This window comes from Phyllostomus hastatus, unplaced genomic scaffold, assembly GCF_019186645.2.
Source record: "Phyllostomus hastatus isolate PE091 unplaced genomic scaffold, TTU_PhHast_1.1 phas_contig_34, whole genome shotgun sequence".
NCBI lineage: Eukaryota > Metazoa > Chordata > Mammalia > Chiroptera > Phyllostomidae > Phyllostomus > Phyllostomus hastatus.
Window position 1 is genome coordinate 29,496,840 of NW_025333857.1, and position 26,374 is coordinate 29,523,213.

Here is a 26,374-nt window from a genome sequence, read left to right on the forward strand (position 1 = left end):
TGTGCCTTGGTGCATTCCTCTTTGGGTTCAATTTGTTTGGGACTCTCTGAGCTTCCTGGACTTCCTGGAAATCTATTTCCTTTTCCAGATTGGGGAAGTTCTCTATTATTTGCTCAAATAAGTTTTTAATATCTTACTCTTCCTCTCCTCTTTCTGGCACCCCTATGATTCAGATGTTGGGGCACTTAAAGTTGAACCACAGGTTCCTAAGCCTCTCATTTTTTCAAATTCTTGTTCCTTCATTCTATTCTGGTTGGGTGTTTATTTCTTCCTTTTGTTCCAGATTAGTGATTTGAGTCCAGGTTTCCTTCCCTTTACTGTAGGTTCCCTGTATATTTCTTTCCATTTCACTTTGCACAGCCTTCACTTTCTCCTCTATTTTGTGGCCATATTCAACCATTTCTGTGAGCATCCTGATTAGTAGCGTTTTGAACTCTGCATCAGATAGGTTGTCTATCTCCTCATGGCTTAGCTCTTTTTCTTAAGTTTTGATCTGTTCTTTCACTTGGGCCATAGTTCTTTGTCTCAGGACACCTGTCAAGTTGTAAAGGGTGGAGCCTTATGTATTTGCCAGGGTGGGGCAATCATCTTTGTTGTGCTGTGGTGCTATATGTAGGAAAGGTGTCAGAGAGGGAACAATACCACTTGCTCACTCAGCACTAGCCCTAGTTTTCAACGAACTCTCCTGTGAGACTGGGAGTTTCTCCTGACATTGAAACACCCACAGTATTTTACAAGTAGAGGTTTTGAGTCTTCAGTTTTGTGTTCAGCCAGCCCCACCTCACCTGTACCTTCTGCCACTTTGCTGCACGTACTCTCTACTGGGCTGCCTGTCTCCGCCCCTCCTACTCATCTGGTTGAATGTTTCTTTAACTCCTGGGTTGTCAGAGTTCCATGCAGCTTGATTTTCTGGCACTTCAGGTTGTTTATTGTTTTTAAATTGGTTATCCTTCTTTTGGTTGTGCAAGGAAGCAAAGCTTTTCTGTGTATGCCTCCATCTTGACTGGCTCTTACTGTTTTCTCCAGACCCCCTTTTTTTTAATTGAACACACAGATTGCAGTTGAGAAAGTCAAAGGCTATAAAGTGGGTTTCATTTCCTCCTTCATACCTTCTTAGAAATAACTAACTTTGAAGGCTATCTGGGAATGGGACCAAGAAAGCTGATGGTTCTGCTGGTGACCTATAACTGGCCTCAGACAAGTATCCAGTGGTTATGTGAGGCTGCTGGAATCTATTGGTCTTTAGTGGCCCAGTGAAATGTAGCTCAAGGGATATGTGTGTGTGTGTGTGTGTGTGTGTGTGTGTGTGTGTGTGTGTCCATTCTTTCAACTGTTAAGGCTAGCTGGCCGTTCTTTCACTGATACTGTGATGTGTCAGAGGGATTTAGCTTAGAATTCCAGTTTAGAGTTAGACTCATGGTTAATGCTTGAACAAAGTACCTTCCTTCCAGATGAAGTATATTCTTATTCTTTTCTGTCCTCCATTTACATTCCAAGTTCCTATTCCCTTCCTCTTTGTATCAGTAGCATTTTGAGGTCTAACTTCATACATAGTAAAGGGTATAAATTTCAAGTTTTTAGTTTAATAAATTTTTACATATGTGTGCACCTATACAATTAGCACCCAGATCCAGGATATGGAACATATCCTTGTGCTCTTCCCAGTCAGTAGCCCCAGGGGTAACTTCTGTTTTAACTTCAACCTCAGTAGATTGATTTTGGCTATTCTTGTACTTAATTAAAATGGAGTCATAGAATTGTATTCTTTTGTGTTTGATTTCTTCCAATCAACATTATCATGTAACTCATCCATGTTGTTGAGTAAAGTATTCCACTGTTTAATGTATTCATCTATTTAAATGCTTATGGACATTTGGGTTGTTTCTAGCTTGGGGCTATTACAAATAATCATGCAAGGAAGATTCTTATACAGGTCTTTTAGTAGACATAAGCACTTATTTCTCTTGGATGTATACCCAAGAGTGCAATTGCTTCATCATAGGACATGAGTATGTATTTTCTTTCAGTAGGTACTGTGCTACCAAGCTTTTTTCCTTACTGGTTTTACCAGGTAACACTCCCAAGTTCCTATACTTTGAAAGTATAATTTTCCTCTGCAATATTTTTATTCTAGGTTGGTAATGCTAGTTAATATGAGATTTGGAGATATTTTTCAGTTCATTGCAGATTATACAGGTACATCCACGTATTTGTGTTTCACATTCATTCAATATGGATATACTTGAGAGTTTAATAATGAAAAGTTGTCCCTAGGATTAAAAGGAAACTGTTAGTTTGAGAAAGTATAATATTAATCACAATAAAATTTAACTATTGAATAGATGTCTGATTTTATGACTTAGGAGTGAGCATGAATACTAGCTAAGTGTGGTGTTCAATTCATACCCAGATTGAAACCAGGAGGGTGAATTGACTCAGGGAAGATCTCCTGGTCCTTACCTCTGGCGTTGTTTTTGTGAAAGGCTGAATTGCATTTTATGGCTACTATTTTCTCCTGTGTATTCCTTTAAGAAGAAGCAGTAACTCAATATAGTAATCACTGCTTTGAATCCTCAGCACTGAGCATTTTAATTTTAACAACTGCATACCAGCATGTGGTTGAAAAAAATGGAAACTTAGGGCTTCAGTTTCTCATTTCACATAATGGTTAGACCATGGCCAGCATGGTCTGGAAGGCACTATAACTATAATATTCTGGATATAACAAAAATCACTGCCAAAGAAAGGAGCACTTAGAATCAGTCTAGAAAAGCTTAGGGTAAAGTTTTCTTCCCTTTGGACAAAACTGTTAGTCCATTCATTCATTCATCATATACTTGCACAATGATTCAGCAATTACTTGTTCACAATTACGCACAAGGCTGTGTTCTAGATACTAAGCATATAGCAGGGAACAAAGCAAAGGCTTTGCTGTCATGGAGCTGACCTTCTTGAGTATAAGGGGAGAAAAAGAATATATACCTATATGTCATGTGGAGGAAAATAAAAACACACTAAGGACCATGGAATGTAGGCTTAATGTTGGGAACTGCTAGAGCTTTTTATAAGGAAAGTCAGAGCAAGTCTCTGAGTCAGTGACATTTGTGCAGAGACTTGAAGGGATAGACCAGTGTGGACGTCCACTGGAGGAAGAGTAAGCTAAGTGGAGGGGGAATATGCCTGGTGAGCTGAAGAGCAGTTAAGGGGTCCTCTGCTATCCAAGGGAGGTTGTGAGAGGGGGTTAGTTAGAGGCAGCACCCAGGTCAGAATAGGGCTTTGTATTAGAGCTCTAATGATCATTGTAATAACCTCAGCCTTTTCTCTGAGCAGGAGTCCACCAAAAGGTTTTGAACAGAAAAGACCATATATATATATATATATATATAGTCTTTTTCTTTCTTTTTTTCTTTCCTTTTTTTTTCCTGAGGATGACCTTGAACAATGGATAGAAAATTAACTGTAGAGACAAAGGTAGAAACAGGGAAACAAGTGAAAAATCTCTAATGGGCGTGTTCAGGCAAAACCAAATGGCAGAGAAGTTTGATATTGTGGGCTTATCACCACCTCTGTGTTTTATGAGTTAAAGTAATCATGTATATTCAGATGCAGAAGAATAACGTCAGCATGTTTGAGCCACATTAGAAATAATTTAATAATATGCATTAGCAATATGCTATGGATATTATAAAATAAGAAGCCCTATAGTTAATGCTTTTTTTCTATTTAACATTAATTTTCTTCTGGAAGCTCTTCCTTCTTTTTCTTCTGTCCTTAATCAATAGTGTTGTGCCATTCCTTCCATAGCTTGAATTTCAGTCATTTGTGACTCCTCTCTCTCCATCCTCTGTACATCCAGGCAGTCAGGTTCTATTGTTATTATACCTTGCTGGCTCCAAATCCATCTCTTTTTTGACCATTCCAAAATTTAGTTTAGACCCTACTTTCATATCAGGGTTAGCCATCAAATTCTCCTCTAATCCATGGTAAATACAGCAAAAAACCATACAGACTTTGAAATGAGACATTGATTCAAAATAGTTTAGATCTTTGCTTGTCTGTATATTTGTAATGTTTGAATTTCACCTGTCTCTATATAAAATGAGCATAACAATATCTAATATATGGGATTGCAGTGAGGATTAAGATGGACTATGAAGTGTTTAAAGTGCCTTGCAGGTAGTAGGCACTTAGGAAATGTTGGTTCTTTCCATCTTCCATTCTTGAATTTAGCTCCATCATTGATCTGCCCAGCAGGTCCTGTTTAAAGTATAGCTCTCATTGTGTCATTACTCTTGTCAAAAACCTTCAGTGGTTCCCTATTGTATCACAATTTAAATAAAGACACCACTGCCTGGCATTCCGAGCTCCAATTCTCACACTCAATGATTTCCAAGTTTTTCCCCCATAACTGTTCTTCTCCATGTACTTCATGTATTAGCCAAATTCACTATTTTATCATCATGTTGCCACTTCTATGTAAAATGTCATCTCTATGTTAGCATTATACCTATCCTTCAAATACTGTCTCAAAAACCACTTCTTTTACAAAGCTGCTAACAACCTGAAGGTGGGAATGGCAATACTGGCAACATTGTACCCAGGCTCTGGATCCAGGTCCTGCTACGAACTGTCATCCTGGGCTCATTGAGTAATGACTCAATCGCTGTAGTTCCGTTTCCCCTGCAAAATAAGAGCAATAGTACCTACTTCATAGGGTGTTGTGAGGATTAAATAAAATACTACATGTAAAGCCCTTTGAATAGTGCCTAGCACTTGGAAAGCTTAAACTAGTTTCTGTACAGTCTTGGACAGAATAATCCAAGAATAATCAACATTATTCTTATCAGGACCTGTAATTTACAGGAAATTCAAATTAAATGCTGTTTGAGGTATAGTGGGAAGAGGCATGGATTAGGGAACCAAGAAACCTGGATTTTAGTGCTGGTTGCCACTTAGCCTCTCTAGATCTTTCTTTGCTGCAAAGAGGAGGATGAACAAAAATCACTAAGCTTTCTTTTGCTTCCACATGGATATCTAATAGCTACCTCTAACTCAAGTTGATCAAAATAGAACTCTTAATTTCTATTTCTCTGAGCACACTCCTTTCATATCAGTAAATGGTACTATCATCTACTTACCTAGTAAAACACACGCACACACACACACACAACTTATGAGTTACCATTGAATCATCTATTTCTTTCACCATCTCAATCAAATTGTATTGGTTTTAAATGCATCCAAAACATATCTACTGCTACAACCCTAGTCCAGTACTCTCTTGTCTGCATTGTTGCTAAAGATTCCTTCCTAATTCATTTTTCTGCCTCAACTCTTGCCATTTTTCAGCTTATTTTTCCACAGAGCCAGTGATATTTAAAACATAAACCAGATAATATCACTCTTTTGCTTAAAACTCTCCAGTGGTTTTTCATCATACTTAGAACAAGATCTAAACACCTTTACTTCCTACCACTCTCTCCCTTGTGCTTTAGATGCATGGCCCTCTTTCCTTTTCCTTCCAGCTCCCCAAACTGTGTCTTCCTTGGGCCTTAGCACCGCTGTGCTCTGTTCTTGAAATATTCATCCTCCAGAGGTCAGCATGGCTTGTTTCTTGTCACTGATCTCAACCCTAATTGCCCTCTCCCTTCTACGAGTAGTGTCTATCATACCTTATTTTATTTATTTATTTTTTACTATCTGAAAATAGCCTGTTTGTCTCTTTGTCCCTTGAATGAAATCAAATGTCCTCATATTAGGGTCTAATCATTCCTAGCACAGCGCCTGGAACACAGTAGGTATGCAAAAACAAAACAAAACTGACTGAATGTATACATAAAGGATTAAATATAAACCCATTTTACTGAGATACCAATGTTTATATTTGCATGAGCCAAGTGTTGTTTTTACAGTTTGAAGACTTGTTTTCCCTTAATTTAATCCTTCATAACTGAATGTATATTATTAAATACATATGCTTGTGCCAGAAATGACTGTAAATAAAATAGTAGTGCAATTACAGGTTGCTTTTTCCTCGAATAGTTCTCAAATTCACCATTCCATCCATCTCCTCTCCCACATTATAACATTAGTGCAAATTCCCATGCCTTATGGCCTGCAGGGTTCCCTCCTATCCCGCCCACCCCTCCCTGGTAAATTCTAATCTCCCAATAATCAATTCTCTAGACTGCAGCCAGCGAGCTCTTCAGTCGCCATTATACACCTGCTTGAAAACCTTCGTAGTTTTCATTGTTTTCAGGATAAAGACAAGAATCTGCCTTGTTCCACCACGTCCCGTCACACCAGCCTTCTCTCCCATCCTGGTTCCCGCCTGCCACCTGGCCGGCAGCCCTAGCTTTCCGCTTCCTGGGCAGTTCTACATTACACCCGTTTCGCCAGCCACTCGTATCTTAAGATTATCCCTTCCTCAGAGAAGCCCTCTCTGGTTAGGCCAAGCACCACTCCCCAGCACACAGCCCCACGTCACCAAGGGCCTCTGTTTCAGAGCTCTTATTTAATAAGTATATACTAGTGAATACGGTAACCTGATTAACGTGTTAATGAGATCTTGTTTTCAATATCAGTGTGCTGAAAGAATTTACAACCCGCCCAACCACCCCTCGCCCCTCCCCCTAGGCCTGCGGCGCAGCTATGACGCATTAACAGGCGCCGCGGGAGATGTCGCAGAACGCCTGCGCAAAGGGCTACGCAAGCGCAGAGGATCGAGACCGCTGACAGATTCTCGGTGGTGGCGGCTGCAGCAGCGGACCTGGACTGCGGGGAATGGGAGTACTAGCTCTCTGACTGAACACCGCCCCCGCCTCCTTAGCCCCCCGACATGGCTCAGGAAAAGATGGAGCTAGACCTGGAGCTGCCTCCAGGCACGGGCGGGAGCCCAGCGGAGGGTGGCGGCAGTGGCGGCGTCGGGGGCCTCAGGAGGTCTAACAGCGCCCCCCTTATCCACGGCCTCAGTGACACTTCCCCGGTGTTCCAGGCCGAGGCGCCGAGCGCCAGGCGGAACAGCACAACGTTCCCGAACCGCCATGGCCTGCTGCTACCGGCCTCCCCGGTCCGCATGCACAGCAGCCGCTTGCACCAGATCAAACAGGAGGAGGGCATGGACTTGATCAACCGAGAGACGGTCCACGAGCGTGAGGTACAGAACGCAATGCAGATAAGCCACTCCTGGGAGGAAAGTTTCAGCCTAAGTGACAACGATGTGGAGAAATCGTCCTCTCCGAAGCGCATCGATTTCATTCCGGTGTCACCAGCACCATCGCCTACCCGGGGAATTGGGAAGCAGTGTTTTTCACCATCCTTGCAAAGTTTTGTGAGTAGCAATGGATTGCCTCCAAGTCCTATTCCCAGCCCAACAACCCGATTTACTACGCGAAGAAGCCAGAGTCCCATTAATTGCATTAGACCAAGTGTTCTTGGACCATTGAAAAGAAAATGTGAAATGGAAACTGAGTATCAGCCAAAGAGATTTTTCCAGGGCATCACCAACATGCTTTCTTCTGACGTTGCACAGCTGTCAGATCCTGGTGTCTGTGTATCTTCCGATACCCTTGATGGAAACAGCAGCAGTGCTGGATCTTCTTGTAACTCACCAGCGAAAGTCAGCACTACCACCGACTCTCCGGTGTCACCTGCCCAAGCGGCCTCTCCTTTTATTCCAGTAGATGAACTTTCATCTAAGTGACTCACTCACCCATCCCAGAGACTCGGTTGTTTTTTGTTTGTTTTATTTTGTTTTGCAATGGAGAGAAAAATCAAGTTAGAGGAAGCACTGAACTTTGTCAATTAATTTGAGGCTATTTCCTATTTGACCCTTTTCCTTTTTTGGAATTTACTGAACTGTTGATATTCTAGAGAACTTTTATGTCAGGTTCCTGCAAATACCCTTGAATTCAGTGTAGTAATATTTTGAGAGGTTTTCCAAATAAGTGTGTTGAAGCATACATCTTTATGCTGCTAATATGTCTAAATACATATGTTATCCCTTGATTTTTTAAAAAATAATTGAGAGCTCTATTTATTTATGGGATTATTAAGTTCTGATGCAAATATAAATGTTGAATTAATCAGTGTAGTAAACTGATATTTTAAAATTCCATACTTCATGCCCACACTAATTTTAATGTTATTTTTAGTGATTGCGAATTTCTATTTGATGAACAATAACGTACTTATGCTATTTTTAAAATATGTTATATCAATCCAGTGGTTGTCTGTTTTATCCAGGAATTCTTGGATATTTAATTTTCTGGGTACAGAAAGTGGGTGGGAGGGGGAATGATAAAGAACAAGATATAAACGTTTGCAACAAATCTTTTGAAATTAAATATAGAAGTAAACATTTAAGAAAAATATTTTTAAATGAAATTTAATAGCAATTTTAAGTTGTAGAAATATAACTACAGAAAATAATTTTTCTTTTTTACTAGGAAGTGCATTCTTTTGGGTATAATCCTAAAGTGAAATGGGATAGTGTCTTGCAGTCATAATTCACTGCACGTAGACTGAGGCCAGGTCCTTTGTACCACTGCAAACTTAAGTTTTTCAAATGTAGAAAATGTGTGGGAAGCCCTGCTGAACTTCAGTCATTATTAATGTGCTTTAAAATATCCATCATGCCTCAGTGAAAATTGTTGCCAACGAGAAGCCAGAGCAACTTTTGGCTGCTTTTTTTCTGCCCATCTGTCACCTTCCTGGTTTTTCCCTGGCTCAGGAAGGAAGCAGCTGTTTCCTTGCCAACAGGTCCTTCCTCTCCACCTCCCACCAAACGAGGGCATCAAGGCATCAGCATCATCAGTTAGACAAGGGTACAGTGTGATTTGGATTTCTGATAGTGAGCAACGGCAGGGCCGTGGAATTGTTTCAGGAACTTCTGTGGTGAAAGCTACAGCTGTAGTTGAGTGCCTTGGGGATGTCAGTTAATTAAGGGTCAGTGACTTGCAAGAGAAAATTAATGGAGAGTCGCATAGGTAAATCATTATTTGACTTAGGTTTTGTTAAAGGTAGAATTGTGAAGTGTACTTTGCCTTTTACAATTAAGACAAAATATAAACATATTTAATAACAAAATTTTTTATATTCATATATTATCCTTAACTAGAGAGAGAGACAAAAAAGGAAAGGAAAGAAAGAAAAGAAAGGACATAGGGGAAAAATAAAGAGACTAAAAGGGAGACCAAGACAATAAGCTCTGGCTTTTTAAAGTTATCACCTACAGAGACTTGAACAATTATGTGGAGTTTTTATAGCTGTGAGAATAAATGGAACTGGTCAACTTTTAAAAGTTACCTCAATTCAGTGAAAATTATATAGAGGGTAAGATGATGTTCAGAGGCTTAAAATTCTCTCTTTTAGGTAATAGTGTTCATTACCCATTCCTGACTTGTTCCTCAAATTCAAACCTATATATCCAACTTCCTATTCAGCACCTTGACCTGCTTCCAGAGGTACTTTAATCTCAGCATCTCTAAAACCAAATATATTGTCTTTTCATTGAATCTGTTGTTGAATTACCTAAACTGCTGGTGTCACCACCATCTAACCTCCTAAACTAGAAACCATGGGAAACATCCTTGACTTTCCTTTTTCCCTATCTGGCACATCCAGCTTAATCACCAAGTCCTATCTACTTCTGAAATGAATCTCATGTCTCTCCCTTTCTATATCTCTATTGCCACTGATTTGGCTTAAATTCTGGCCTAAGTGATCTGCCAGCCCATTTTCTTACCTTCCTTTTGGCCCAGTCTTCACACTGCCTTTAAAGTTATCTTTTAAAAATATGAACTTGAACCCCTGGTTGGCGTAGCTCAGTGGATTGAGTGTGGGCTGTGAACCAAAGCATCACAGGTTCGATTCCCAGTCAGGGCACATGCCTGGGTTGCAGGCCACGGCCCCCAGCAACTGCACATTGATGTTTCTCTCTCTCTCTCTCTTCCTCCCTTCCCTCTCTAAAAATAAATAAATAAAATCTTTAAAAAGATATGAACTTGAGTTTTTACCCTCCTACTTAAAAACTATGCTTCCCCATTTCATATATATATAAATGAACTGGCCCTACTCTTGGACTACTCTTGGAAGCTTCAGTCCTCTGGTCATCCTGTCCCAATACACATCTTTCCTTATTCTGCAAACACTAGCCTACTTGGTATTCTTTCAATATGCCATGTACTTTTATGTGTTTGTACCTTTGGATAGATTGTTCCTTCTTAAAATGCCATTTCTATCCTTTTCAGCCAGGCAAATGCGTTATTTCTTTTTATTGCATATGAATTTGTGAAATAATGTATACCTGATGATTATAAAAATATTAAACAATGCAGATATCTATACAGTAAAAAAATTAAAGTCTGCCTTTTAATCTATAAAGTTCATCTCCCCTTCCCATAGGTATTTTCTGTCAGTACTTTTATATATGTATAAGATGTGTGAATCCACATCTCCATGTATGTATATGTATATAAATTCAGGAAACCAACATGTCATTTACATCTCTCTTCCTTTCTTTCCCCCATATCTTCTTATTCCCCAAGTCTTGCTGATTGTATTTCCCAGAATCTGTTTTCTTACTTTCACCTCTGCTGCCTCTCTGATCCAGGATACCATCATTTCCCTCTTAGGCTTCTGAAGCTGCCTTCTAATTCTTATTTGTCCCCTTCACACTTGCTGTGGTTGACTACCCATTTATTCTCCATATAGCAACTAGAGTAATTCTTTTAAAATTGCAAATCTGATCCATCTCCCAGCTTTAAAGCTTTTTATTTGCTTCCTGTTGTTGCTAGGGTATAACAAAATGGTTGGATTCTGGCCCAGGAGGCCCAGTGGGAGCGAGCTCTTGCCTGTCCCCCCCCCCCGCCTTGTTTTCTGTGTCCCACCTTTACTGGCTTCTTGTAAATGCATTATGTTCTCCTATTTTAGGTCATTTTGCCAGATCACTTTTCTTGAAGGTATGGAGAAACAGAGAAACCTTTATTTCCGTAAGCTTATTTTTCTTTTTAGGCAGTAAGTTTTAAATCAGACGAGTCTCTAAGAGTTCATATAGACATTTACATTATTGTGTTATTGTTCGTAAGTTTAGCCAGTACTCTGTAGAATGTAAGGACTTAGATCATATAAGAATTATCCTTTAAAAAACATTCTTTAGGATATTAGTATTGCTAATCTATAAACTTTGTGCTAGAAGTCCCAAAGCACACAACATTTGGTTACACTATAGTTTGTCATATGTAACAAATGTCTGTGGTATGTTTTCCTTTATTGTCTTTGTTAAAAACAACAATGTAAGTAGGAAAAATAACGGTCACAAAATTTGCAGCTACTGGATGTCAGAACCTTTAAGCATACTTAAAAGGTCGATTGTAATCAAGAATAACCTGTATCAGGTTGCCTTCCAGTGATTCACAGTTATTAGTTCAGCCAGTTAAATACCAGTAGCAAGAGACTACTCTTAGATATTTGGCAGTAAAATGGGGGAAGTGTCAAGGCTTATGACAGAAACAGGATTTAGATTTTTTTTCTTATGGGCATGTTTATGGATGAGTAGAAGTGTGAAGATCCAAGACAGAGGTGGGAGACAGGATAGTTGCCACAATGACAAACCAAAGATGATGATGTCACCTACATTTCCTGGGTAGCATCAGGGAACAGAAGAAAGAGTTGATCTTGGAGAGGAGGTCTCTAAGCACGTGAGGGTGGGGGGAAGGGGGAGGACAGGAAGAAGCAGAGTGAAACAGCTAGAGAAAGATAAGTAAATGTTGAATTGATATGCTGTTGCAGGAGTTGACGGGTGTGGAGGAAAGTATATGAAAAAAGAATTTTTATGTGAATGCTTCTATTTTCCAATTATTAAGAAGTCTGTGATATTTGAGTGTGGAGCAAGTATAGACTTGGAAGCTTGAGTGAAATAAAGTTTTGAATGTTGCCTCTATGAGAATCTGTAAAGAAGTGAGTAGAAGGTTTATTGACCCACCTTGGATGGCAGATGGCACCTGCATGGCAGGTGCAAAAGAAGTGCATTGGATTGACCTAGGTTTGAACGTTGGTTAAGTACTAGCTGGGTACTAGGTAAAGTACAGTGTGTAAAGCAATTAAGTATTCTGCTGAAAGCGGAGTTGAGTGATTAACCAAGGCCACAGGGATGGTAATAGAAGTCAGCAGTGGGTTATGGACCATTTTTTGCGAGGTCTTATGTTACAGTCAGCCATAGCAAAGTATACAGAGAATCTGATCTCACTGCAGAACTCTCGAGTTAGCAGTTTTGCCCATGTTTTTCATGACTGTTCTTGTTTAGTTGGAAAATCAATCATACATCAGTAAGCCTTGGGTTCCACTTGTTTGATACAAAAGATGTTGAGTCATATTGCTCATTATAGCCAAGACAGTTCTTTATGCCTTCCCTGACTTGCCGTTTGAGTAAAAATTATTCTTAAAGGTTGAAATGACCTTTATATTAAAAATCACATGTAAAGTACTTGCTATATGTCAGACAGTGTTCTAGGGGCTAAACATGTGTTATTTCATCTTTATCATCTGAAGTAAGTGCTATTATCGTCCTCACTTTATAAATGAAATGGAGGTACAGGGAGCCTAAGTAACTTGCTCACCGTTCCAAAACAGAGCGAGGCAGTATGTCATGGTTAAGGACGCAGACTGGAGCCAGGTGGCTGTGATAAGGATTACATGGGTCCCTGTCTGTCGAGTCCTTACAGCAATCCTGGGCAGTTTCTGTAGAAGTGTTAACTATCGTTCTCCTCATTGTGATGGTGGTAGCTGTCATTGTTGTTGTCTTAATAACAACAATAATGTGGGCCTACAAAGAAATATCATCCTTGGCGAATGAAACTCCTGCTTTCATACTCAGTAACATTATACTCTTTATTCTTCAAGGCATCCTTTCCTATTATAAACCGAGGGTTTTGGATGTTGGAGGGTTGTTTTTTCCCTTAATTTTATAATTACAGTTCACATACAACATGTCAATTTCAGGTATACAACCTAATGATCAGACATTCGAATAACTTATGAAGTGATCACTCTGATTAGGTCCCATTTAACAACATACATAGTCATTACAATATTCCTGACTATATTCCGTATGCTGTACTTTACACCCCCGTGACTGTTTTTAAACTGGCAATTTTTACATCTTTATCCCTTCCCCCCTTTAACAACCTCTGTTTTACCCAACCCCTCCCCACATTTAACAGCCATCAGAATGTTATCATGTTTGTTCATTTGTGTTTTTTTTAGATTCCACATGCAAGTGAAATTAGGTGGTATTTGCCCTTCTGTGTTTGATTTGTACCCTCTAGGTCCATTCATGTCATTGCAAGTGACAAGATTCCATTCTGTTAGTGGCTGAGCATTTTACATGTGCACCACCTCTTCTCTACCCACGTGTCTATTGGTGGACACTCAGCCTGCTTCCATATCTTGGCTGTGGTAAATAAGGCTGCAGTGAAGTAGGGGTGCATATGACTTTTCAAATTAGTGTTTTGGATTTCTTCAGATAAATAGCTAAAAATAGGATTTCTGGATAATATGATAGTTCTAGTTCTAATATTTTGAGGAACTTCCATGCTGTTTTCCATAGTGACTGCACCAGTTTACAATCCCACCAACAGCACATGGGGGTTCCCTTTTCAGATGTTGGAAAGTCTTATACTGAGCAGATATTTCCCTCTGTAATTTCCACCATTTAATTCAATTCAGGCTTTCTGGAAAATGCAGAACAAGCCTTCTCTCTCTCTTCTAGATAATAGCCTTCCCTTCCCAAATCAGAGACACTTGATTCCTCTAATTACCTCTTCTGAATTGGAGAAACCTTCAGCAGTTTTTTTAGTGTACTCCCTCTGTGAAATAGGGCTATCATTACTTGGCAGCCAGAATTTTCACAAGATTGTAATCCCTTTAAGACTGCTTTCGCTGCTGAGAAAGCAAAGGATAGTTTAATAATGTGAACCATTGTCAATAATAATTATAACGAGTGCTAATATTTATTGAACATTCAGTATAGGTCTAACACTATTTTCAGTGCTTTGTATGATTTCTTTTAATCCTTATGACAAGCCTGTGAGGTAGTTGTTAGGGTTATTTTCATTTAACAGATGAGAAAAACATACATTTTCTTAAATCTTAATTTGAAGCCTTTTTTCTTTTGAATTTAGGTCCTTTTTGTCTTTTCCTTAAGAACAAACTTTTTTATTTGAGATAAAGCCAATATTCCACCTTGCTACTACTGCTGCTTTTATTTTGAATCAAATATATTTATAAAAAGTATGGCTTTAGACATTATAACCATGTTAGAGAAAGCTATAGGAGATTTCTTCTAGCAATAAGTAAAGTGGTTTAGAAGGAAATCATGATTTACATATTTTTAAACTGATTTGCTATTTGAAGTAAGAAATCCCAAAACCACAAATTTCAGATTGTTCTTTATTTTCTTTATATAATGTGTATGTACACATACACATATACACTTTGTCATATTTGAGTTGTACAGTGTCCTTGGTTGTCCTTAGGTAATTGTTCCTAGGGAAACAAAAGCAGGAACCATTTTGACCCTCCCTTTCCCCCACCAAACCCTGTGAGTTAAAAATGTGTCATTGCTTAGAGGAAAAGTAACAGCAGGGTCTAAAGATTGATCTAAAACCTTTCATTACCTAAATAATAAGCTCTATAAGAAGCCCTCCACAGAGGGCAGAAATTTAAATTCATAACAATTGGGCAATCCTTGAGAAACTATTGTTTTTTAACTTTACTTCATAGAAAATCACTTTACAATTGAATAAAAGGACCCCAAAAGGAAAACCCCCTTCAACACATTTTTAAATTGGTGCTTAGATTTCGCTTTCATAGTGTCATGTGCCAGCATCATTAGACATTTATTTGTTCCGAAAGGTGAGTATCATTTTTAGTTCAATAAATAGTTTTAAATCTCTTCAAAAGTGACTTTTTATTCTATTTGTGGCTAGTTTGAGGAAATAACTTGTGATAGGGAAGTCAGGCAGGTAACATAGTCAGGTCTCATGTGTGCACAACCAAATGTGTGTGTACCTGTGCAAACACACACAGGTACTGCTGGCAGGAATGTTTTGTGCTTTGATTGTAATCAGTGTTTCTGAATTCCACATGCTGCCCTGAAAGAGAAGTGGGTGTTTGGCTCTGGTGCCTAGGATCTCTGTGCCTGATTCCTGTTTCTCCTTTTGAACTTGTGGAATAAATACTTGGGGAGAGGTAAAAATCACTCATTAACGAATTCTAAGGCAGCATGACTGCAACCAGAGAAAAGAAAACCTATTGCTTTTATTCACCTGCAGAAGTTCCGTTCTGTGTCAGTGCCAGGGGCAGTTCTTGTTCCTCTCCAATTGCCTAAAATGGTCTTCCAAACCAAACTCATGTCTAAGGCTTGGCTAGCAAGGCACGTTGTGAAAGAAGACTATTGAGAAAGACCTTTTGTGCCCTCACAAAGTAAAATGGTTGGTGGAGGTTACCATTCCTGTGATTCAGGCAATACCCGCCCCTTGCTTTAAGGACAAAGAATGACTTGACTGTTGAAACACCAGGAGGATTCCCAGAGTCCAGTGACAGGCAGCTATTGAGTGTTGATATCTTTTGGAAAGAAAAATATGCGATGTGCGGAGACAATGGGAGTGGGGCGATGATGGATGAATTAGGTATTTCTTTTGGCACGTGAGCCCTCCCTGGATTACTGCTGTGAGCTCCCCCGGTGGGTAAAGAATGACGTTGGTGGTAGTTTTCTTCGTGCCTGTTTGTTTACTCTTTGTTCCACTTCGCTGGAGATTTGGAGTTGGGTCAGGATGTGCTTAAGATTTTCTCTGAGTGTCCTCTTAATTTCTCTTCTTTCGAGTCTTCTGGGGAGGAAAAGGTAAACAATAATAATACTAATACTCACCAAGTTACTTTGAGTCAAGATTACAATTCTTAGAGGCCTCTACCAATTTATACCGGTTTTATAACTCTGAATTAAAATCTATGCCTATCTATATGGTCTTTCTGAAAACTCCATTTTACCATACTACTTGTTACCAGATATTTCTAAAATGCAAACCTGAAATGCAATTTTAACGGGCTACTTCTTAACTTCAGAATTAAATCAAATCATGCAGCATGAGTGAAAAGAGACGCCTCTGCTTTCACAGACCCCCTGAATTTCAGTACTAGCCACTCTGAGCTGCCTAGGGTTCCGCAAGGCTTCATGCTCCTATAGAGTGGCTGCGCTTTGACAGGCTGTGCCCTCTGCTTAGAATAGTTCTTTCCTCTTCCTCTACAGTCCCTGCCAACCTTCTCTCCTTTACTATCTCCACCCGAGGAGCACATCTTCTAGAGAGCCTTTCCTGGTGGCCCCTGCTTCTCCAGCCTGGTCAGTTAGATGGCTTTCTTTTGTCATGCTGCTGTACCAAGGGCTTCCTTCTACAAAGGCAGCCAACAGGCTGAATTGTTTTTATATGATTCCTTATCTATTTGTCTTCTGTGAACACAAAACCTCAGCTTTTTACTTCTGCCCCTAATGCCTGTGCAAAGCATATTACAGTTCCTCAAATTTATTTTGAGTGGATGATTAATGGATGGGTAAATGGGTGAGCAAATGGCACAGACTATTTTTAAGAGAAAGGAATGTAGTAAGAAATTTAGTGGAACAAATGTAGTCATGTGGCTAGGCTCTATGGTTTGTCAAGAGACTAAAATTCATTCATTAAGCAATTTTGGTTTGAGCACCTATTATGGGCCTCACACTGGCTAGTCTCCTAGGCTACATCCATGTGCAAAACAAAAACTCCCACCCTTTTGAAGTACATACTCTGCCTACATTCTAATAAGGTTAAGGGAGTGTGACAATAAACACCACAGATAAGTAAGTCACATAATATATATAGTGTGAGGAATGGTAAGGAGGTCAGGTTGGCTGAAGCAGAGTTATTGAAGGGAAAAATATTTGGAGGGGGGCTTACAGTGGGGGCAGGAGTGGGGGTTATTGCAAACCCAGAAGGCATAGGGTTGTGTGTGCCACTGAAGGACAGTGGCTTTGATTATAACAGATGGAGAGCCATTGCAGAGGTTTTTATCATAGAAGAGACATGATCTGCCTTAGATTCTAAAAGGAACACTCTAGCTGTGCCTGGTGTGGCTCAGTGGATTGAGTGCTGGCCTGCAAACAGAAAGGTCACCGGTTCTATTCCCAGTCAGGGCACATGCCTGGATTACAGGCCAGGTCCCAGGTTAAGGGTGTATGGGAGGCAACCACACATTGATGTTTCTCTCCCTCTCTTTCTCCTTCCCTTCTCCTTTCTCTCAAAATAAATTTTAAACAATGAAGAGAAAATAAATAAAGGGAGTACTCTTGCTGTGTTACATCAGTCTGTGGAGGGCAGGCTTAGAACAGGGGACTAGTTAGGATGTTTTCCAGCAATCCAAGTGAGAGATGATGATGATTTGGATGAGGGTGGTAGCTGGGGAAAATGGGGGTGAGGTGGTTAAATTCTAAGCATATTTTAAAAGCAGAGCCAACAGATTTTGCTGACAGATTTAAGGTGGGCATGAGAGAGAAAAGTTAAGGATGATTCCAAGATTTTAGGCCTGAGCAACTGGAGAGATGGAGTTGCCATCAACTCAGATGTGGAAATCTGTGAGTAAAGAGTTTTTTTTTTAATTTTTTTATTTTTTGGCTGTGGGCTTGAAGATAGGCAGAAGGTGCTTTAGGAGCTCAGTTTTGGATATGTTAAATAAATGATCCTTATTAGACATTCAAGTGGCAGTATCATGTAAGCAATTGGATATTTGAGTCTAGAGTTCAAGAAAGAGGGCTGGGTTGGAAATATACAGATAATTGGGAGCTGGCTGCCTACTTGACTATATTTAAAATCACTGAAATAATATATGTGCTCAGTCAGGGGTCACCTGACTCTGACTAGGGTTATAAGAACTGGGTCTTGGGGCATTTTCTACCATTAAGAGGTTGGGAAAAGGACACTGAGAAGGAGGCAACCAGGGGTGTTGCATCCTAGAAACTATGTGAAGAAAATGTATGAAAGAGGATGATCGGGATTGGCAAGAAATATTCAAAGTCACGAAAAGCAGGAACCTACAGCCAAGACTGCTCTACCCAGCAAAGCTTTCATTTAGAATCAAAGGGTGGATAAAGAGCTCCACACACACACACACACACACACACACACACACACACACACTAAAGGAGTTCATCATCACCAAACCATTATTAAATGTTAAAGGAACTTATTTAAGAAAGAGAAGATCAAAACTATGAACAATAAAATGGCAAAATACAAATCTAACGACAATTGAATCTAGAAAACAAACTAAACAAACAGGAAGAACAGGGATAGAATCATGGGTACACAGCACATTTTGACAGTTACCAGGTGGAAAGGGGGTATGGGGGAATGGGTGAAGAGGTGAGGCGACTAAGAAGTACAAAAAAGTAGTTACAGAATAGCCATGGGGTTGTAAAGTTCTGTATAGGAAATGGAGTGGCCGATGAACCTAGACATGTGACCTACGAACATGAACACAGTATAGGGACTGCTTGAGGGAGTGGGGAGGGTCTGAGTGGAGGGCAAAGAGGAAGAAATTGGGACAACTGTAATAGCATTATCAATAAAACATAATTAAAATAAAATACAAACCCCCTCAAAAAAAAAGAAAGAAAGAAAGAGGATGATGAAGTGTATCCATTGCAGGTGGCAAGTTAGATGAGGATTGATTATTGAGCACTGGATTCAGTAACAGGTAAGTTCCAGGTCACCTTTGGTGAGTCATTTCACTGGAGTGAAGGGCTGAAAGTCTCACTGAATAAAGAAAAACTAGAAGAACTAAAGTGAAAGGTCATCCCTTTTCCTTCCCTATTGGTGAATTGTTATTAAGCATTTCACAAGAAATATCCCATCGTGTATGATTATATTTAATCATATATGATTATAGTTTGGGGGAAAAACAAGGGCAAATAAAACTATTTTCTTTCCTTTTTTTTTTCATTATTGCAAGGGGAAGGATCCTTAAGTAAATGTTTTCACTCCAAACATGAGTAAACTGTTAAAGTGTTAAAGCCAAAGGCTTACTGATTCACTTCCGTCATGAATTCGTCTGGTTCATTTTATTCCCTTGTCACTTTTTTCTCTTGATGGCTTTTTTTTCCATTCTAAATTGAAATTTAATTCCACACCCGTGACACAATTATTTCTGTAAGTTTGGCCCAGTTTCCTAACCCAGAGACATTTCCCTCTTCAGTGAGTGCTGTGAATCTTTTTAAAGTAGTTCATTGTCCTCTTAGGTTTTATTTAGGAACAGATTTTTTTTTCCTATTCCTTTTCAAAATTATTGCTATACGGCAGGAGAGGAGAGCACCCGTAATGATAAGACAGAAAGAATGCTTTCCTTACTTTGAATTGCTCAGAATTGATCCTAATCTTAAAATATTGTCAGGTTTATCCTTGTGGGTTAGTCAGCTGCCCCAGTATTTCATAGAGGAGGACTCAGGGACATCGAAGCACCGTTTCTCCCCAGGAGCAGAAACGATGCCTTCTCCTGGAACTATTCTTTCCTGATACTGCATTTGTCTTTTAAGACTCCAGTCAAGTGCTGCTTTCTCCATGGAGCCTCTTCTGCTTCTCCAAGCTCTAGGTAGTATTGCTTTCCTCTGAACCACGCTGCTACCTACTGCCTGTAGCCCTTAATTTTGTTGTTTACCGGTGTGGGGAGGGTTGAAGGTAATGTAATGTAATGGTTAGAAGCACAGCCTCTGCAGACTTGTAGAACTGCATTCCAGACCTAGCCTTCCCAATTCCCAGCACTGTGATTTTAAGCAAAGTGCTAAATCTTTGTGTGCCTTTGTCTTTTCACCTGTTAAATGGGAGTAGTTCTACCTCAAGTAGTAAGGATTAGAGGGGATAAAACTTGTAAAATTATTCGTCAGAAAACTGGTAACTTGAAGAAATGGAAACCTGAACATATGAAATGTATAATATATACTTATATATTTATATTTATGTATAATACATGAAATAATCCCCTACCTTTATGGCAGATTGCCTGAAAGAAAGGGACAGTGGCTTATGTTTCTTTCCTCATACCAGTTCTTGTCTATAGAAGGAACTCAGGATTTATTACAGTGCTTAGGAAATGTGGAGTGTTAGTTCATGGGAATTGTGATGTGCATGTCATAATGTGTTTCATTATTGCACATTGTGAGTGGCTTTAGGCTTTAGAAAATCTTTGAGACTAAGACTCTTATAATGCACAGTCTAGGGAAGTGATGTTGCAACTTTGATGGCATATAATGTCAATCAGCTTTCCTTTTGTTTTTTTTAACATCCATGAAAATTGTTGGGGTTTTTCCAACAATTTTCAAAAACCCCAACAATTGTTGGGGTTTTTCCAACAATTTCACAGCTCAGGATACAGAAATCTGCTTTAACTTAACACAATCTATGAAATTCTGTATAATTAGGAGAGGAGCTTAGGTGACATTTACTTTTAAGCAAGCATTCACGAGCCGTATGTTTTAATAATGCGAACAATATTAGAAGAAAAGAGCTAAATAGGCTAAAACAAACAAATTACACTTTCTAAGGATACAAGCAGTATTAGTTAACTTTGGAGACTAGAAAATTCCAGTAAGCAGAAAAGCAATACAACTCACTGAGATACCACTGTTTACACTTCCATGTATATTATTGCGGGCTTTTTCAGTGACTGGACATGCACATGTAATTTTCACACAGAATGGCATTTTACAGTACAGCCAGCTCCATAAGATGCTTTTTCCCATGTCATATACAATGAATGCTTTAAATGTATTTCCGCATTATTTTACCCTCTATTGCTGTACTATATTAGTTAACTGTTTTTGTCTCTTTAGGATGTTACAATTTTTCTCAATAACAGTGTTCTGATATACATCTGAACAACTTATCGAATGCAAAGACCACAAAATTTCCTTAGAATTTCCAATGTAAAATAGCTGTCATGTTTATTTAATATAGTTTTGTCCATTTAAAAAAGATTCTTTTCCAGTTTTGAGTGATTTATCTGATGGTCACATTTGGAGTTCCTCCTGTGTGTGACTGAAAAGAAAGTACAGTTCTCTGACAATAATGTGTGTTTCAGATTTTATTCATGAACCTAAGACAGCCTTTTCCTCATTTGATCCAAACTGGAGAGCTCTGACAATGTCATCAGGAAAATGTTGCGCTGAGGTCTTTACTTCATAACTAGACTGATCTGTAACTCGGGTTGGTGAAGTCACCCATAGGTCAGTTCTTACTGTCCTGCCCTTTCTTCTTATTAATGCTGCAACCATTCTTCCACGGAAAGAATGGGTAGGGGTGATGGAGAAGGAATCCAGAGGTAGATATTTGCTCCGCCCACAGATTTAAGGTTACTACCCATTCCATCTTTCATAGCTGTGGAAACTTGAGATTCCACATTTTTTTAGTCAAGGTTTTATCGAATATGGCCTCCAGCTGTCCACCAAAACTTCTCAGAAGCCTTATCTTTAAAAGGAGAATATTTTTGCTTTATGCACCTAAAAATGACAAAAATTGTCTATTGTATCATGTTTATCAATATTATGGTTATGAAATGTAGTCATTGAATTTGTAGGTCTTAGAAAAAGGAATAATAGAGATGACTTAATCATTTGTTTCTGTAGTAAATGTCTGGCCAGTACCTACTATGTAGAGGCGTTGTGGCAGTGGCTGCTGTTCCAAAGAGGAGTGAGCAAGTCTGGAAGCAGCTCTTGGTGGGCTACACATACAAAAAAAAAAGTCAGTGCTTTGTAGTACTTTGCTGCAATAAATAATGACCTATATCCAAGATATACAGGAATCGAGAGGAAGGGAATAACAAAGGTGTTTATAGAGAAAATAACTCTTTCACAGGTTGATAAAGGGAGAGGCATTCCCTTGGGAGATGAGGAGGCTGTGAAAAGTGTCTTGCAAACTGTGCAAAGGACAGTGTGTATGTATTCTAGGAGTTTCCAGCAAACTAGAATTGCAGTGTTCATTGAAAACAATTCTTGAGTTAAATCTAAAAATTTTTTTATGAATTTAATGTTTTCTTGTTTTTCTATGCTTATGGCTTTTAAAAAACTAATTATTTTTAGGAAATTAATAAGTATTTTGATTCTAAAAGAGTAGATGAAGTGGACATGACTGAATAAGGTGTTCTTGTAGCCACTTCCTCTCTCAGTGACATACTTTGTTCCAGGCCTTGAGAGTTAGTAGCTTAGAAATTATGACTACAGATTCTCAGAAATGGAAAGATAAAAGAAACAAATAATATATAGCTCAAATTCTCTGCTACATTTTCCATGCCCTTAGTAATACTCCAAAATATAACTGGGACCACTGTGCACATCCATTGATCCTAGCATTGGAAATGCCTTGAGCTCCGCATTCTGAGATTTCACACACACTTGGTGTACAGTGGAGAGGAATCAGAGGTTTACTAAGTAGATATGTTGTCAGAAAGCCGTAATGATCTTATTTAAATATTTCCCACACTAAATAAGGCATGTAATACTGTTATGTTACTGTCATGGTTTTGTGGGGGGGAGGGTTCATTTTTTTTGATAAATGAATTTGCCTCCATGATAATTTTTTAAGAATTCTCTATGGCATTCCACATAATAGTCGATGTGAATACTTGAAAAAAGATAATTTATTGGAGCCCAGATTTGAATTAAACTTCTTCAAAGTATAATGATTCCTTTATTAATTTTGAGCTTATTTTATAAATGAGCATTTTTTTAAGTTTAGGAAGCATAATTAACCAAAATCTGGAGAGTAATAAGTGGATTAATTTCTAATATAGTTGTAACATTGTTCACTTGGTATATAGTATATCTCAAGCACCTGCTAAGGGCCAGACACTGAGCTTTTAGGAACAATTTTATTTATAGTTTCTAATAGACATTAATCCCCTGGCTTCCTGGAGTTTCTGTTACAGTGAGGGGAAATAGATGAGAGAGAGATAATGAAATAATTGCCAGTTGCCAATTGCAGTAAAGGTTAGGAAGGAAATACACAAGGAGCTGAGGACTTGAATCATCAAGAAGCACCTGTGTTGATAGGCTGGCCAGGGAGAAGCATCACAGACTGGGAGAGGCAGGTGAAGGCTCCTTGAGCAAGAAAGAGCCCAATGTGTTTGATGGATTGAAATCAGGTTGGTGGGGCCGAAGCCAAGTGAGTATGGGAAGAACAACCTGAGATGAGGTTGAAGAGCAAGGTAGGCAGCAGAGGAAAGGTAGGTCAAGGTAAGGAGTTTGGATTTTATTCTAAGTGTAATAAAGAGGCACTAAAGATTTTTTATGCAAGAGACTATCCTGAACTGAGTTCCTTTTCATGATCATTCTTGCCTGTGGAGAAAGGAAGCAGGGAGACCAATTAGGAGACTGTTGTATTAGTCTAGGCAAGGGATGCTGGTAATGGGCTGGGGGAGAGCAGTAAGGGCGGAGGGGAGAAGGTGGCTGTGAGGAAGTAGGAGGACTTAGATGAGGGCTAGGTGAGGGGGAGAGAAAAGTGGGGAGGAGTAGACTGACCCTGAATGAGATGGGGGAGGCGGAAAGGGCAGGAGTAGAGGTGCTCGAGTTCTGTTTAGGACCTTCCATGTCTAATATACTTCTGAGAAACCCAGAGGGAGCCGTCATTTGGACTGTAAGTCCAAAGCCCAGGAGAGATCTGGGCTCTGGCTGAAGTTATATTGGAGATGACCATACTGCCCATCATATATTGGATTTAATAGATTTGTTAAAGGCATTTGTAATGTAACTGATAATACTGAAACTTTATCTGTAGTAAATATCCTTTGTTCATCAGTGACTCAATCATTATGGCAAATGAATGAAGTCCTCTTTGGTGATTCTACCTTTATTCTAAATGCCCCAGCATGGTACACAAGAGCTCCCCAGCAGAACCTTCCAGATTTATGCTAGGCGTCTCCCCAGCCTGTGCCCTTTTGTGTCTACCATGACAAAAGACAGCTGATTTCCAGAAGGCACTATGTTGTCCCACCTCCATGCTTTGAAAATGCTACTTCTGTGCCCTGGAAATACTCATCCCAGCCTTTTCTTCCTTGCTCTCTGCTAGTCATTATTTAAGATACAGCCCAGGTAGGTATCACCTTCTCAGAGGAGCCTTTCCAGAGTCCAGGCTGTGTTCCTGCCAACCTGTGTTCATCCCATCTGAGCTCCAATTACACTGTTCCATGGCTGCCAATCACTTCTGTCTCTTAGGCAATACTGCTCTTACACCCAGGCAAGAGGGGCCCTGCCCTCTTCAAAACCACCTAATCTGGGTCTTGTACTTGAAAGGCCCCTCCTCTGGCTCTCCCCTGGCTCAGCCCCTTCTCCACGAAGCAACAAGTCTGAGAGGCCAAGGCGATGGTCCCAGCCAGAGCCCAGGTACTCCTTTCCATGCCACACTCTGTGGAACCAGGACCCCAGATTCCAGAACTGCCTGCCCAGATGACCCAAAGCCAGCTTCGAGGGCCTGGGCTTCCTTCCCAAGGCCATCCTCCTGAGGGGGAGCCATGCCCCAGAGACTACACTGTTTGGTATGAAAGACGGTGAGTGCTGTCTGCAGGGGTTTCTGCACATGTGTGCACAAGGCCCTCAGAGAGGTGGCACAGGACTGCAGGGGAGAAGAGAAGGTGCCAGGCCAGGGGTCAGGAGCCAGCCCATTCTGTCCCAGAACCCTGAAGAGTGTGAGATTTCTAAATCCAAAGTGCTTCCCACAGCAGTTTCCTTTGAAGGACTGAAAACAGGGATGCTGTTGGGGGCTGAGGGATGCGTGGGCAGCAGGTGCTCAGTTTAGGCTGGTGAGTGAAGAGAAACCCCATAGCATGTGGTGTGTGGGCCTCCATTCGTTCTCTTTCCTGGACCCTGCAGTTGTTGGGGGCGGGTCTTTCCTAGTGCCAGTGCAGGAGGTTTGGGCCATGCCTTTCCCCCGGCACCAAGCATAGGACCTGCACGTGCACGGAGGTTTGTTCAACGAAGGAATAATCCAGTCCTTCATGGATTCCCTGGCCGTGGGATGAGTCAGGGGCAGTTTTAACCTCCACTGCTCCCCGCTTACTGATGGACCCATCCCACTGATGGTCTGTGGTTGGGCCCCTGCCTAGAGGGTGCAGCAGTGCTGTGTGTGGTTCCACAAAGGTGCCCAGGTGAAGGGCACCCGAAGGCTGCTTTCCAGCCTGCACTCAGCTGCCAAGCCCTGTGCATGCTGATGAAATAGGGCTCTTTTTTGCAGGGTGGAACCTGCCCTGCAGAGATCTTTTCTTCTCATTTTCCGGAGAGAAGTGGGCTTTTGCTAAGTCAGAAAGGGTGTTTTTGGTAGGGGAGAGTTGTCATTCAAACAATGGTGTTCTAAGCTTCCCAAGGTTGTGGGAGGGTAGGATATTTGGGTTCCTGGCTCTAAGTTCTCCATTACTATTAAGTTTTTGAGATGCTTAATCTGTAAGCACTTCGAGTGTCAGAATATTTTGAACTATGGCCTCCATACCTGCGTCTCCTCCTTCCCCCTCTCCCAAAACTCAGACAGCAAACTATTGATCCAAGTCGCAGCTGTCCATGCCATTCCCAGCGCTCCCAGGCCAATCTCGATTAGCACCTGCTGCCCCCACATAGATTGTCTATAGGTATTTTAAGCTGTCACTGTTCCCAGACTCCTCTGCCAGCCTTCTGATAAGGTGAATTGAAATGGTGTATAGTGGAGAGGGGTGCTGGGTGCTATCTTTGAGCCTCAACCCAGTCCTGTGCATTCTGAAGATAACTCCCCGAGAGCTTTCCAAGGGCAAACAACAAGCCTGGGCGGGAGTGAGCCTGGAATTCCAGGGAGACTTAGCAGTATTAACACTAGGGAAAGGGCATGCATTTTTCCCATGGGCTGTTAATTATCACAATAATGCTCCATTATTTCTGGATTTCTTTCTGTTGGACTGAATTACCAGCCATAGGTTTAGCCTAGTCCTTGACGCTGAGAAAAGAGGGTATGTTTTGTACTGAGATGTCAGCACAGCAGTGAACTTTGAGGCAGCCTGGCAGTTGCGTAAGATTTGAAATATATCCGGAAGCTGAAGATTTGAAATTTTTCCCCCTATTTCAAATCATAGGAACTGAAATAGTTTAATAACAAGATTAGGAGTGACTCCTGTAGACTTAATACGTCACTTGACAAGAACGCTTTGTCAGAGTGGGCTGGGTCTCACCCAACACATAAGTGAAAATGCAGAGTCATATTTTCGCTTAAAGGTAAGGTTGCTTTGCAGACCGCAGTGCCATAGGCATGCATATCCACATAGGGTTTGAAGACGAGGAGCAGCTCCC

At 40.3% G+C, this 26,374-nt stretch overlaps 2 protein-coding genes across 2 annotated transcripts in view; both read left to right on the forward strand.

Annotated features, from left to right (window-relative positions):
* PABIR1 (PP2A Aalpha (PPP2R1A) and B55A (PPP2R2A) interacting phosphatase regulator 1) overlaps nucleotides 1–8,216 on the forward strand; it is a 94,408-nt gene extending 86,192 nt beyond the window's left edge. The window contains exon 2 of the mRNA XM_045840213.1: nucleotides 6,637–8,216. Within this exon, the coding sequence (XP_045696169.1) occupies nucleotides 6,839–7,702 (864 nt within the window). The 5' untranslated portion in view covers nucleotides 6,637–6,838 and the 3' untranslated portion in view covers nucleotides 7,703–8,216. The remainder of the gene's footprint in view (nucleotides 1–6,636) is intronic.
* PIP5K1B (phosphatidylinositol-4-phosphate 5-kinase type 1 beta) overlaps nucleotides 1–26,374 on the forward strand; it is a 322,492-nt gene that overhangs the window by 86,227 nt on the left and 209,891 nt on the right. The gene's annotated exons all lie outside the window — the stretch shown is intronic.